Source organism: Oryx dammah, unplaced genomic scaffold (assembly GCF_014754425.2).
Source record: "Oryx dammah isolate SB20612 unplaced genomic scaffold, SCBI_Odam_1.1 HiC_scaffold_18, whole genome shotgun sequence".
Lineage (NCBI taxonomy): Eukaryota > Metazoa > Chordata > Mammalia > Artiodactyla > Bovidae > Oryx > Oryx dammah.
In genome coordinates, this window is record NW_024070202.1 from 49,668,852 (window position 1) to 49,682,719 (window position 13,868).

Below are 13,868 nucleotides of genomic sequence, written 5' to 3' on the forward strand. Positions count from 1 at the left end.
TACCTGATGATGAACACTTCAGTTATTTCAACTTTTTTTGCTGTTATGAAAAGAGCCTAGTTTCTTCTTTTCCTCTCAGAAGGTAAATCCCTTCTATGCCTACAGGTTGGAGAGAGGAGAGACTGGAGTGGAGGTTGACTCCAGCGTTGCCCACATGTTAGGCTGCATCAGAATCATCTAGAGTGCTGTGAAAACATAGATGCTGGTCTCCACCTCCAGAACTGATTCCGTAGATCTGGGGTGGGTCCAGAATTTGCATTGCTTTCCAGGAGTGCTGATGCTGTTGTTCCAGGGACTATACTTGGAGAACTACTGATCTTGTGGGGTCTCCTGAAAAAAACAGGAGGACGGGGAGGGGGAGTGACCTATCCTGTGGTGCTGTACTCATCACAAGGCTCATTTATACACAGCCCTGATCACTCTCAGACACACATAAGCTTAGGGATGGTTTGTCTTACAGCTTTATTGAGGTATAACTTACATTCCACAGATTCACTTAGGTATACAATTCAGTGATTTTTAGTAAATTTATCAAGTTGTGCCATTGTCAGCACTGGTCCAGATTTAGAACATTTACATCAATCTAGAAAAATCGCTCCGACCAATTTACAGTAATCCCTGTTCCCGTTCCCAGACAACCTACTTTGTCTTTATAGAGTTGCTGTTTTGGACATTTCAAATAAATGGAATCATGCAGTATGTGGTCTTTTGTGTCTGGCTTTTTAATTTAACATAATGCTACCCTTGGTCCTCTATGTTGCAGTAGGTATCAGTACTTAAAAGAAAACTACTAAATAGTATTTTATTTAATTATATGGATTCATTGTTTAATTGCCTGGAGAGACCACACTGTCTTTATGCATTCATTAGTTCCTGGACATCTGGGTTGTTGTTTGGCTATTATGATGAATGCTCCTTTGAACATTTGCATACAAGTCTTTGCATAGACATATTTTTCCATTTCTTTTTCAGTACATACCAGGAATGGAATGTCTGGGTCAGAAGGTAAATTTATATTTAACATTTTAAGAAAGGGCCAAACTGTTTTTCAAAGTACCATTTTATAATCCCACAATGTAGAGTCCATTTTCCCTAGATATGTTATCGTTGTTTTTTATTGGGACAAATACAAGATAGTTTGAGATCAACCTGTACGAAGAAATGTATTCAAAACACTGTTCATTAAATACTTTAAATGCACATACAAGAGTGTAGAAACATGTTTCTTGAGGCCAGTTTCAGTCTTGTCTGTACATTAGAATCATCCAGGGAGCTTTGAAAAATTCTGATGCCAGGCTATGTCTCAGACAATCAGGACAGAGACACAATGGAGTGAGTGGGCAGGCATGAGGACTTCCAATGCTCCCCAGGTGAGTCCAGTGTGCAGGCTGAGTTTGCTCCTACTCAAGTGCACAAACACAGGCACAAGTTTGTTGATTAAAAAAAAGTTTGTTGAGTCACTCGCTGAAATAATAGCTAAATAGCTACAGCTGAAGCAAGACAGTGTCTCCAAAACACATTGAGTGAGACTGGAGAGGTTTGAAGGCTATAGAAACAAAAAAGGAATATACTGTCTGGTTAGGCAAGTCAGGAATCTAAGCATCATCTTGGATCTCTCCCTTTCCATCATCCTCCCATATCTGATCTATCACTCCCATTAACTTCCTTCCTAAATATCTTTAGAATCCACCCACTTCTCTCCATCTCCAGTGATATGATCTGGATCCAACCTCTATCATCTCTTATCTAAACAACTGCAAAGCTTCCAAGTGGCTTCTTATCAACCTTCCTGGCTCCTTTCCAGCCCATTCTCGACACTAAATCCGAAGAATTCCACCTCATTCACAAACAGATCTGGTCATATAACCCTTTTCTTTAACCTTTTAAATTACTCCTCACTTTCCACTGCACGTTGACTAAATACAAAAACCTACCCTTTGGTGCTCAGGGGCCAGTATGCTCTGGCCTGGGCATCTGCTCCTGATGCAAGGGGCCTCTCCTGGGCAGTGGCTTTATCCTGCCTTCTCCTCCTGGGTCCTGGTGTCCCCCAGCTGCCAGCTTCTCAGGGAAGCCTCCTGACCACCCTGCACAGCTCAGTCTCCTCCATCACTTGCTCTCATGGACCCCGTGCCTTCCCCTTGCAGCATTTATACCTCAGTTTGCTTCTTTGATATAAATACTCTGGGAGTATTCTTTCCCTCTCCTGCTTTTTCTAAAGTGAACAAGAAAAGCTGTCTGTGCTTAAACTGTGCTTACTGTGTTAACCAGCCACAAAATAGCAAACCACTTGTGGCAGGCAAGATGGCCTGATGGGGAGAAAGGGGAGGGACCATTTTAGGGTTCTGCCCTCCTTCACAACAACCAGCTTGCAGGTGAGGTTGTCTGGAGGGAGCCAGGGGGCCAACTCCTCCTCCTTTCGCTCTGCTGCTGGGCCACCAGCCACCCAGCTACCGTACACGGAAGCAGATACTGATGAGGCTGATGGTGACACAGATGCTCTCCATGGCGGTTGTGAACTCCCCAGAGAAAGCTGCCAACTCTGTTTCTCCCAGTTACAGCAGGCAATCATTTTCTGCATGACCAGATCCAGTCTGATTATCAAAGGTCCTTGGCACTATTTCTCCAGAGGCTCTGTTTTCCCAGTTTTTTGTTTCGTTTTACATTGAATAAGGTACGGGAGCCCTCTGGTGGCAATTTGTAGAAAAATCTCATGAGCAGGAGAGAGATGCTTAGTTGGGGTGAGAAGTCTCAGTTCTTCACATTTCTTTCCTTTGCCTCCACAAGCTATTTCCAATTATTTTATCAGACATTAAAAGTAAGCCAGGTTACACTGGGTTACATCAATTATTTAATGTCTTCTCCAACTTGTGAAGTCAATTTATAAACATAGATCTTAAAGAACTGAACGATAAACAAAGGCTTGCTGAAATTACTTAAATTACAAAAGTAAAATTAATCACTATACTTTAAGTTACAGAAATACCAATTACATTTTTTTTAGAATTTTCACATCTTAGGTGTTCAATAAAATTTAAATTTACAAAAAAAAAAAAAAGAGAGAGAGAGAGAGAGAGAAAAGTAAAGCAGGGCCATTATAAACCATCTGAACAAGAATGCATCAGCAAACCAATGCTTTTTGTGGTCAGGCTTACAACTGGCCAGGCTGCGTTGCTAAACTGAGCTGTGACTGATGATGTGGTCCGAGGATGTCGACTGAATCTGGCCCATGGTGTATAGACTGGAGACCGTGACTTGCTGCTCAAAAGTGAATGCTCTCCATGGTAGAAGGACTAAGGCCTACATGGGGTCTATTAGGATCGTTCAGTTGACGCATGTATCACATTGGTATCCAAGTAACTGTGTAGGGAGGGGGAGCTCTGTGCCAACACAAGGTCTTACGGGTAGAAAGCTGGGACCAAGGGCAGACAGAGGAACAAGCCAGGTCTTGGCTATTTGCAGAGCTGGACAGGTATGAGACTCAAGGAGAACTGGGCTGCTGAGAAGGGGGTGGATGACACATCCATCAGTGCTACTTGTCCACACTCAAGCTGTTTCATCAAGCAGGAGAAGTTAAGGAATCCAGTTGCCATGGCTGGAGATGGTGGAGGTCCAGGCAGGTAGAAGAAAGGATGACAATAAGGAACAGGCTCGTGGTGATAGGGCTTCAGGAAAGGAAGTAGCATCTAACTTCTCAGACTGTTTCTCCAAAGGCTGGTTAATATCTATTCCTGCTTTGCATTACAATGTATGCCCCTCTTTTATTAGCTCTTTTTCATACTGTTTAGCTTTTCATTTAACTTTTTCTCTGCCTTTTAAAAGCAAAAATCAAACTCTGCATTATATTTTAAAACATTAGGGGGAATTCCCTATTGGTCCAGTGGTTAGGACTCTGAGTTTCCACTGCCAGGGGCCAAGGTTTGATCCCTGGTCAGGGAACTAAGATCCTTCAAGCAATGTGATGCAGCCAATAAATAAAATAAAACATTAGGAACTCTAGGTTTGAAGAAGTTAAGAATCACAAAGAGATCATGACTTTTTAACAGTTACTTTTTTGATGGAAATCCAGTCACATCTGCCTGTACTGTTACATAGACCATTACTCGGACATTCATATTCCACTAGGAACATGATATATTACAAAAGAGAGAAGGACTTTTAAAACCACATTTAACTTTTAATACAAACTCTGTTGCACTAGTACAGAAATGACCCCTTCATGCACAGATAGATTTAACATGTGCCATCGTGGAAGAGGAAAAACTACACTGTTCTTGTCCCCCCATCCCACCCCCATACATTGGTAAATTTGAAGTAACTTATCTTTGTGCTCTCTGATGCCAAGGCAAGCCTGTCTGGTCTTTCTGGATTTCCACAAGAAAGGCTGATCTGTGAAAAGTGAATACTGGAGACATTAAACTATGTAGGGCCATCTTTACCTGGGATTACTTCAAACTGTGCTTCGGCAAAGCTCTGAAAATTTCTTCTAGAAACCTGCTGTCTGTATGGAAAATAGTTCACTCTTTCAGTTTCACAGCAAAAAGAGAAAATAAAACCCCAGAAGGCATTTAAGTAAATGCTTTCCAATCCCACACACTGTATTAATTAGCTAACATTTTATACAGTACAACATAAACATTGTTGGCATGTTTATTTGTATGTAACACCCTTAAGCATATAGCATCTACACTCTAAGCATATTTACAAATTCAACAAAATATCTACATATAAAAGCTTTACTTAAAATTAAACTTGATGCAAGTTATGAGAAACCAATTTATTGGCAAATGAAACTGAGCATTCCTTCAACCATAGGTTGTTATAGAATTTCAAATGTGGAAGGAAACCATTTGATAGATATTATTTATGAAGCTGGTAGAATATATATGCTTATTTTCAAAACCACAGACGTAATCCCTTTGACTGTTGGCCTTGTTAGCACTTGTCAGATTTCTTAGATTCTGCAAGGCATCCAGGTAATTTGCATACACACCGTTTAATGCTGCAGAGTTTCAAAAGCTGCCACATAGGTAATGACTTAGAGAAAAATATATTCCTGTTGCTTTGCTTTATGTGCTTTTTTTTGAAATAACTTTTTAAAAAATTTTCTACCAAGTTCCCATCTTTCTTACTGAATGTGACTTGTTTTAATAGAAACCATAAGAGACCATAAAATCATCATATGCTCCAGTTGGTGTTAAAACTTTTCTTTTTATACATATGGGGGAGAATGCTCCTTAAAATAAATTGTCTTCATTTTACTGTCACAGTTCCTTTTTACACCCCAACATTGCCATCTTCATGAGCTCTGCCTTTTCCAAGTGACTTTTAGACAATGCCAATAATCTTGGACTCCGAGTTGACTGTACCAAATGATACAGAAGGCAGTATGTTGTGGAATGCTTATCGTCTGAAGGCACTGCATATGTCTTGCCCTGTGCTTTCTGGAATAATTTTTGAAATTTAATTGGAGTGATCTGTTTGAGATTCTCTCGGTCTGGCACAAGTGCCAAAATGCATTGCGATACACATTGTTTATGCCTAAAAATCACAGACCAGAATGGAGAGAGGATGTAAAAAGTAGAACACTGTACCAATATAATACTTTGATGATTAAGAGGTCAGTGGAGTAAGAGGAGCAAAGAGCAGGTAAGAGGGTCTCAGTAAGCATCAGCAAATGCACCTGTCATAATTAACTCATTTAGCAAGTATATATTGTACATATGGTTCCTAACAGTCTTCCAAAAAGACTAACGACAGCTAGACATAGAGTCACCAATTTCACGACAATGTCCACAAAGACATTGAAGTTCTAGAGAATACTACAGTAACACTCTTACAATGAAAACAGAAGTCCTACTTAGGGGTTCAGCGGAGGAGAGTATCAAACAAAGTACCAACCCATGTTTGAATAACATACACAGGTATATCCTTTAAAGGTGTAGCATTTTTCATGCAACCTATTGAACTGTATCCCAAAGCGGGTGGAAGGTGATCTGTTGATGATGTTGTATTATTATTTTTTTTATCAGTTCTTAGGAAATCAAGATGACCTATGTTGAATGAAAAAGTATGCACTTTGCACCGCAGTTCACATTAAGATATCATTTGACTGCGTTACGTTCTTGCTTTGACAGTTCTCATCATATGAACACCCAGCAGCACACAGACTTTCTGCCTCTATGTTCATAGTATGAGAAGGTGGACAGACAAACCCTTATTAAGATAAACATTTGAGAAAAGTTGGATACTGGCAAAGAGCTCACAAATTAGACAAATGAATTCATGGCGTTGACAGGAGATGGTGCCTCTGAGCTTTCGTTTCCTTCCGCTGGTTCTTTCTCTTTCTTCCCACTGTACTGTCCGATAAAGGAGCCGTCCTCGTTGAACTGGCCATTCACTCCCTCTCCATAGTCAACTAGGCTATCATCGCTATCTTCCTTTTTCACAGTCCTGTCTGAAGGTGTTCGACTGCCTTTTTTTAAAGGCTTGTGGTCTTCCGCATCACTGGAAAATAAAGATAAAACATGTTCGTCAAGATGGGCCCTTAGGTAAAATGCTTGGTTCTCAAAGATCGAGCATGCAAATTATGAGGAAGCATTTGGCGCCCTGAGCTTCTCTAGCCCAATCTAATCGCCAGGTGGCCTTCAATGACCGGAATGTCGTTGGAATGAAAGTAGAGTGCAGAAATGGTTTAATCATGAAGTCTTTGACAGGTGGATGGCTTCTCAGGGTGATGTCAATATCAATGACAGATTCTGCCCCTGATTTGGAAGCAACTCAGAAATTGTAACAAGCATTACCAAAGGAATAATTGAAAAAAGTTGAAAATCATCACTATTTTACTAGAATTCGAAAGGGTGTAAGAGCTTATGGTAGAGAAGTTAGTATGTTAAACTGCATAATATCTCTGATTCTTTGGATATGAATGGAGAATGATTTTGGTTAAGTGTGAAATATGGGTTTTTGTTTTTCTGAGCAAGAAGCAAAATCCTGCATCTCAAATCATTGTGTTATTGAGTGCAGGCCAGACTTGTAAACTTGAACCTTACCTTTCAAGAGACCTACACATTCCGTTAAAGGGATGCAGAAGAAACAAATGAAAATAGCCTAAGAAAAAAAGCAAAATCCTTATACTGATTGCATATAGTATTATTTTTGATTAGTTAATGGGTAAAGATTTATTAATTTGGAAAGAAACATAATTTAACTTCAGGGCATTACATCTGTACTATTAGTAGTGTGTCAATATATTCTGACAAGTGTGAGTGATGCCCAAATGTAAAAGCCAGTGTTTCCTGCCCTCGTCTTTACCCCACTACTCCCTTCTCCCCAGTGTGTTATGCAGCTGATCCATATCAGATGGTAATCTGAGGAGTGCAACTTAATAAACATGTGTAGGACTCTCGATATATCTGCTTATGTCTCTGTTAAACCCCTAAGTATAACATCTGGAAGTAGAAGAGTAATTACTATATTTCAGAGCGTTCACTCAAATGGTCATATAAGTAGGTATGCATGCTGACCTAGTCCTTAACAGGTAATGTTTGGTTTAAAAAATAAAAAGAAAAAAAAAGTAATGATATATTTTGTATTCTTTCAAAGAACAAAAATGGGAAACAAAAACAACATTAGTTTAAAAAAATTTGAAAATTTTCATGTAAAAGAGAGGCCCCTGAGCTGTAATATTTCACCTAGCAACTTGTGCTAGGACTTTACTGTTCCCTTTCTTTTGAAAAATAACTTCTTTCTAGCCAAGATACAAATATTTTATGGTATATGGATATTCTGGCCAATAATTCCTACTAGGGTCTCCAATTTTTCACCAAGAAGAAAATTTCAAGACTGGAAAATAATATTGCCTTTATATGACATTGACATATGCTATTGAAAATTACCTGTGTTAGCAATACACAAGTGCTCGTCACAAACTGAATAAATGATATTATCACTGTTGTTAACAAATAACTGGGAAGGAATCACAGAATTTTGGAATGGCCTGTGTCTGGGAAATGTCAGGGGACATAGCAGCCAGTCTCCAACCTGGTGCAAGAATAACTTGTACATTTTTGGAATTTAATCACTAGCTTCTAAGCTGTGCTTGAATAGTTCCTGTGAATTACTGCCCATAACTTGGTGAGAAAATTCCACTGAAGAATTTAATGATGAGCAGAATTTTGTTACCTTGATTCCAACTAATAGTATTATTCTGCTTTAGAGAACTAATGTTCCAAGGTGTGCACTCCAGGAAATTCTAGTCTATGACATTTCTTTGATCCATCCATCCACCCATCTATCTATCCACCCACCCACCATACATCTAATAAATGTTTATTTAGTGCCTACTCTAAGGTTTGAGTCACTGGAGATATAGCAATAAACAAAACAGACGAAAACCTTCACTAAGTTTACTTTTTGAAGGGGAAAATACAGACAATCAACATATTTCAAAAATTAGTTACAGAGTGTGTCAGAAGGTGATTAGTTCTATGGAAAATACAGAGCTGAGTAAAGAGAATGGAGGGTGTCAGGGGAGGGGATGGAAAGTTGACATTCAAGTAGGATTTCCAGAGAAGGCTTTGTTAAGAAGTGATATCTGATCAAAGACTTAAAAAGAGTTGAGTTAGTCAGGTAGACAGCTGGAGGGAGAGCCATTATGACAGGGGTAAGTAGTTCAGATGCCCTGTAGCAGGGCAAGCCTGTTCTAGGAATGGAAAAGGAGCTTGGGATGGGAGAGGGGGAGAGAGGGGAGAGAAAGATTGAGCTTAAAGTAAAGAGGTGATAGATCAGGTCATGTAAGAATCTGTCTCACTCTTAGTGAGACGGGAAGTCAAAGGAGGGAGTTCAATGGATGAGTGACCTGATATGATTTACATTTTTAAAGGATTACTGAAATCAGCATTGCAAATAGCCTACCCTAGAGGGAGGGGTTGGTGAACTACACCAAAATTGGGCTGTGCCCATTTATTAGGTATTGTTTATAGCTGCTTCAGTACTACAACAGAACTGTAGAGTTGCAACCGAAACCGTGCAACTTCTGAAGTCTAAAATACTTATCTTTGGACATTTTACAGAAAGTTAGCCAACTCCTGCTCCAGGGGGCCAGGGAGATTACTGTGATAATTCAAGAGTGAGAGGACTGTGACTCAGGACAGAGTGGAACACTGGGCTGGTCCAAAGTGGTATTACAGACATATTCTAAAGACTGTACCAACAGGACTTCCTGATGGGTTGGATATGGAAGAAACAGAGAAAAAGACAACACCAATATTTCTGATTTGAGTAGCATGAAGGATGGAATTACCCTTGCAGCATGTTTGGGCTAGAAGACTGGTGGTCCAGTTTTGGACATGTTCAAATTTGACACGTCAGAGTAACCATTCATTTTGTGAGATAGTATAACACTATATAACACTGATACCTAAAACCAACAAGAACACTTTGAGAAAGTAAAAGTAACATTACAGGCTAATTTCACTTAGGAACATGGATGAGAAAATCTCCCAAGAAATCATGAGCAAACAGAATTTAGCAATTGGCTAAAAAGAGAATATAGGATGACCAGGTTGGGTTTATCCCAAGAATGCAAGCTTATTGTAGCATTAAAACACCAATTCATGTAATTCACCATTTTTGCAAAAGAAAAAAAAATTTTATGATTATCCCATTAGATTTAGAAAAAAAGTTTTATGGTAAAACTTTTACCATAAAGGTAAAATCTGAAAAAAAGATTTAGGAAAAAAGTTTCATGCACAATAAAACTTTAATATACTAGGAACAGAAGTGTCTTTCTTAAATGTGTCTATAAGAAACCCTGAGTTAATGTCATCCTTGATGGTGAATCTTGAAAGTTTCTTGTTTAACATCAGAAATAACAATTCTAATCAAAACTGAATTGGAAATACTAAGTGACATGATGAGAAAAAGAAGGCATATATATTAAGAAGAAGAGAACCATCATTATTCATAAATAGTATGATTACATATGTAAAAAATTAGAAAGAACCTATAGGCAAACATTAGAATAAAAAGAGAGTTTAGTGACATTGCTTAATATCATATTAGCATAAAAGTAAGTTTGATCTAAGTACTTACAAACAATTGGAAAATGAAATTTTAAAAATAATTCCATTGAGGATACCACAAAAATATAAAGTAGGTAAGAACAAATCCAACAAAAATATATGTAAGATTCCCATGAAGAAAATAAAACTTGCATTCAAAGCTATTAAATAAGAGGTAAATAAATGGAGAGATATACCATAACCATGAATAGGAAGACCTCTGGTAAATGTGTTAACTTTCTTTACATTGTTTTTTAGATTCAGTTTATTTCTAGTAAAAACACAGCAGGCTTTTATACGGATCTTGGCAAGCTGATTCTAAGATATATAAGAACATGAAAAGAGTCAAGAATATTTAAAATTTCTTGAGGAAGAAAAACAAAGTTGGAGGACTTGACCTACTAGCTATCAAGACTCACCCCAAGCTACTATATTAAGACAGTTCAGTTTTGGTGCAGAGATAGACAAACTTATGAGTGGAATAGAATATCAGACCCTGAAATGGAAATACAGGAAGATCTTTTTGTTGGTTTTATTCCTACATCAAAAAAAATTTTAACATTATCCTATTGGAAAATCTGGGCTTCGCTGCTGGCTCAGATGCTAAAGAATCCATCTGCAATGCAGAAGACTCTGGTTTGATCTCTGGGTTGGGAAGATTCCCTGGAGAAGGGAATGGCTACTCACTGCAGTACTCTTACCTGGAGAATTCTATGGACAGAGGAGCCTGGCAGGCTACAGTCCATGGGGTCACAAAGAGTCAGACAGGACTGAGTTGCTAATACACACACACATTGGATAATTTTTTTTTTTGGTAGCAACATTTTTTTTTTCATTAAAAAAATTTATTTATTTTTAATTGGAAGATAATTGCTTTACAGTGTTATGTTTGTTTCTGCCATATATCAACATGAATCATGCTATCATAACTGCAACAACTTTTAAAATCCTACTTTCCAATTATTTCCTGGTAGCAAGAAATATAATTGACTTTTACATTATTTTTTTTAAGCGGCATTACTAAACTCTCTTATGAACTCTAATATCTTCCTACAGATTTATTTGGATTTTTACACACATAATTGCATCAGTTATGAATAATGGCCAGCCAGTAAGGGGCTCCCCAGAAACATCCTTTCCAGTTTAATGGCCATGCGTGTGTGCCTAGTTGCTCAGTTGTGACTGACTCTTTGTGACCCCATGGACTGCCTACCTAGCTCCTCCATCCATGGGCTTCTCCAGGCAAGAATACTGGAGTGGGCGAAGATCTACAGCAACATGGGCTGTGCTCGAAAAGACATGAAGTAAGGAAACGGGTATTCTACTCACAGAGTCTTTCCAGGAAAAGCTGTTCAGAGGCAGCTCAAGATCTTTTAAAGACGTGTGATATAATGTCCTACCTTAGGAATTAGAATCTGGTTAAATGAGAAAAATGTCTATGAGGCACCAGCACAGCACCCGGCATGTGAACAGTACCTAACAAGTGGAAGTGCCCATCCACCTGCCATCACACCTCTTGGCTGCACTCCAGATTCCCTGCCTCAGGGAGACCTTCTCCTGTGAAATACCTTGTATAACACATACACTTAGAACTTGCCAGATGAGATGAGTGGTGACAAGTTTGTGATGAAGCTCTGAATGAATGCCTGCCTCTTTTCAACTCAAAGATGAATTCTCTAATGACAGAGTAAGTCACCTGTTTTTGACATTGTGCCAAGGGGAGATGCTTGCTCGAGTTTCAGTATGAAAGGGTAGTTTCCCAAACAAGAGGAATTTAGAAGTTACAGAAGATCATTGAAAAATCATATCCTTATTTAGCTATGTGGTATTTAAAGCTTAAAAAAGTCTATCCAGGTTTTTATGAGAATTTTTTAAGGACAGGAGGTATCAGATGTTAATTCTTAGCCTGGAATGGCAAAGATGAACAAGTTTCCAAAAAAGTAATAAAATCATCATAAAATAGTATATATAGCCACAAAATATGTTCTTGATACATATAATCATATCAGTCATAGATAATGATTATCTTTATTCAAGGCTATAAGTTGTGCAATGAAATGGAACCTTCAAATCTCAGCTCCTGCATTACTCCCCGGGGACAACTTCTTGTGCCACCTCCTTCAAGGCCATGCACTTGGCTTTGGCTTCCTGTCCCTGCTCCCTTGGCACCTTGGCTGTATCCCTTCCCTTTCAGCGCACTCTTTACACCATGCCCAGATTGTCCTTTTACTTCCCTGCATCCCTCCCTTGACCATTAACTAGTGAGACAAGAGTCTACTGATTTTAAAATCTCCACAGCCTAGAATACAGTAGGCACTCAATAAATATTGGCTGAATGAATTCATTGTAACAATAAAAGAGTGTGCATTTTAGAAATTCTTTAAAATTCTAACTTTAACATTTTTTTTTCGTTTTCTTTTCTTCATCAATTTTATGATGTCAGACAAAGCACTGGAACCAATTCTTTCCTTCTCCTACCCTAAAGAATCAATTTTAGAGAGTTTACTTTTTTAAAATAGCTGTGCACACAGAAAGTATCTATTGAATGCCTGCAAAGTAAAAATGCAGCAATGATGGATACATCTGTGATCACTAGATCTGATTCTCCTGTGGTCACCACCCTACCATGGTCAAATCACGCTGCAATAATTTTTGACGTTCACAAACCAAACACTCCCTCAAAAGTCCGTCACTGTTTATACTGCTCATGATCAGTTTATGTCTCTGAGCAGGATAAATCTAAAGTATATATCAAATGCAATATATGTGCACATCATCTGTGCCTCCTGAACATGGGTTAGCATGTGTGCAACAGGTCATGTTCACATGACAAGACTCCCATGCCAAGAGCCTCCATCAAATACCATGGTCACGTGGCTTATGACCTATGTTCATTCTGGTTTTTAAAGGGATGGATCTAAAGAATAAAAGAATACTTACACAGTTGGTTGCATTGTTTCTCTGATTTTTCTATATGTTAGTAAGGATGTAGATCCTACTGTCTGTATAATTAAAGAAACAAAGAAAGCTGCAGGCTTCCACCAGAGGGTGACTATTTGGGGGTGGGTGTTGGAATGAGAGTACAAGGTTACAGCATATGCAAAAAAAAAAAAAAATTCAAATTTGGCCATTGAAGTTCCATCCCTTTTGCACTATGAAATTCTCCCTGGCTCAGAGCCAATCACATAGAAATGGCTTCATCCTCAAGCATGAGAATAAGCAAATCATCAACAGAATTCGTTAACATTTAGGCAATAGTCCTGATTTTGTGTGTGTCTGTGTGTGACAGAATATTAATTTATTTTCAGAATGAAAAAGAATAAGAATCAATAAATAATACAGAGCTCAAAAACTTCTAGAAGATGCAAGTAGAGAAGAGACTCTTGTGATTGTCACTCTTGTAACATTTAAGTGTATTATTTAAAATTCTATAATGAACAGTTGAATCCAATTTCATTCACGTGACATCTATGGAATGAAAGGTTTTTTAGTTTCCTCCATCAGAAAAGAAACCAAAGGAAAAAAATTCTCAGGTCATGCCAGGAAGTCATAAGACAAAGCCACATCTGTAGCAAAGGGTGGCTGGGTGTTTTGGGAAGTGATTTCACTTGTGGGATTGTCCTTATGAACTTTCAGCTTCAATGAAAAAAAAAATCATTGAGTTGTGTTTCAGGTTTAAGACACCTGTCAGAACCTTATCTCCTTCGGCAATTCCCAGATCTATAGAATTTCAAGTTTGTTTTCTTCACACATGAACCAATGAATTTGTTCTTAATAAACCCAAGGAAAAGTCTTTCTCTTCTGAGA

At 38.4% G+C, this 13,868-nt stretch overlaps 1 protein-coding gene across 15 annotated transcripts in view; it reads right to left on the reverse strand.

Moving 5' to 3' along the window:
* Positions 1-438: 438 nt before the first annotated feature.
* Positions 439-13,868, reverse strand: part of NRCAM (neuronal cell adhesion molecule) — a 94,589-nt gene continuing 81,159 nt past the window's right edge. For 8 of the 15 annotated variants that reach the window (XM_040260854.1, XM_040260849.1, XM_040260850.1 and 5 more), the window contains 2 exons: positions 7,050-7,061; positions 439-6,504 (listed from right to left, as the gene is read on the reverse strand). In XM_040260854.1, coding sequence (XP_040116788.1) covers positions 6,267-6,504; positions 7,050-7,061 — 250 coding nt within the window. In that variant the 3' untranslated portion in view covers positions 439-6,266. The remainder of the gene's footprint in view (positions 6,505-7,049; positions 7,062-13,868) is intronic. The other 7 variants (XM_040260855.1, XM_040260856.1, XM_040260853.1 and 4 more) reach the window with 1 other exon arrangement.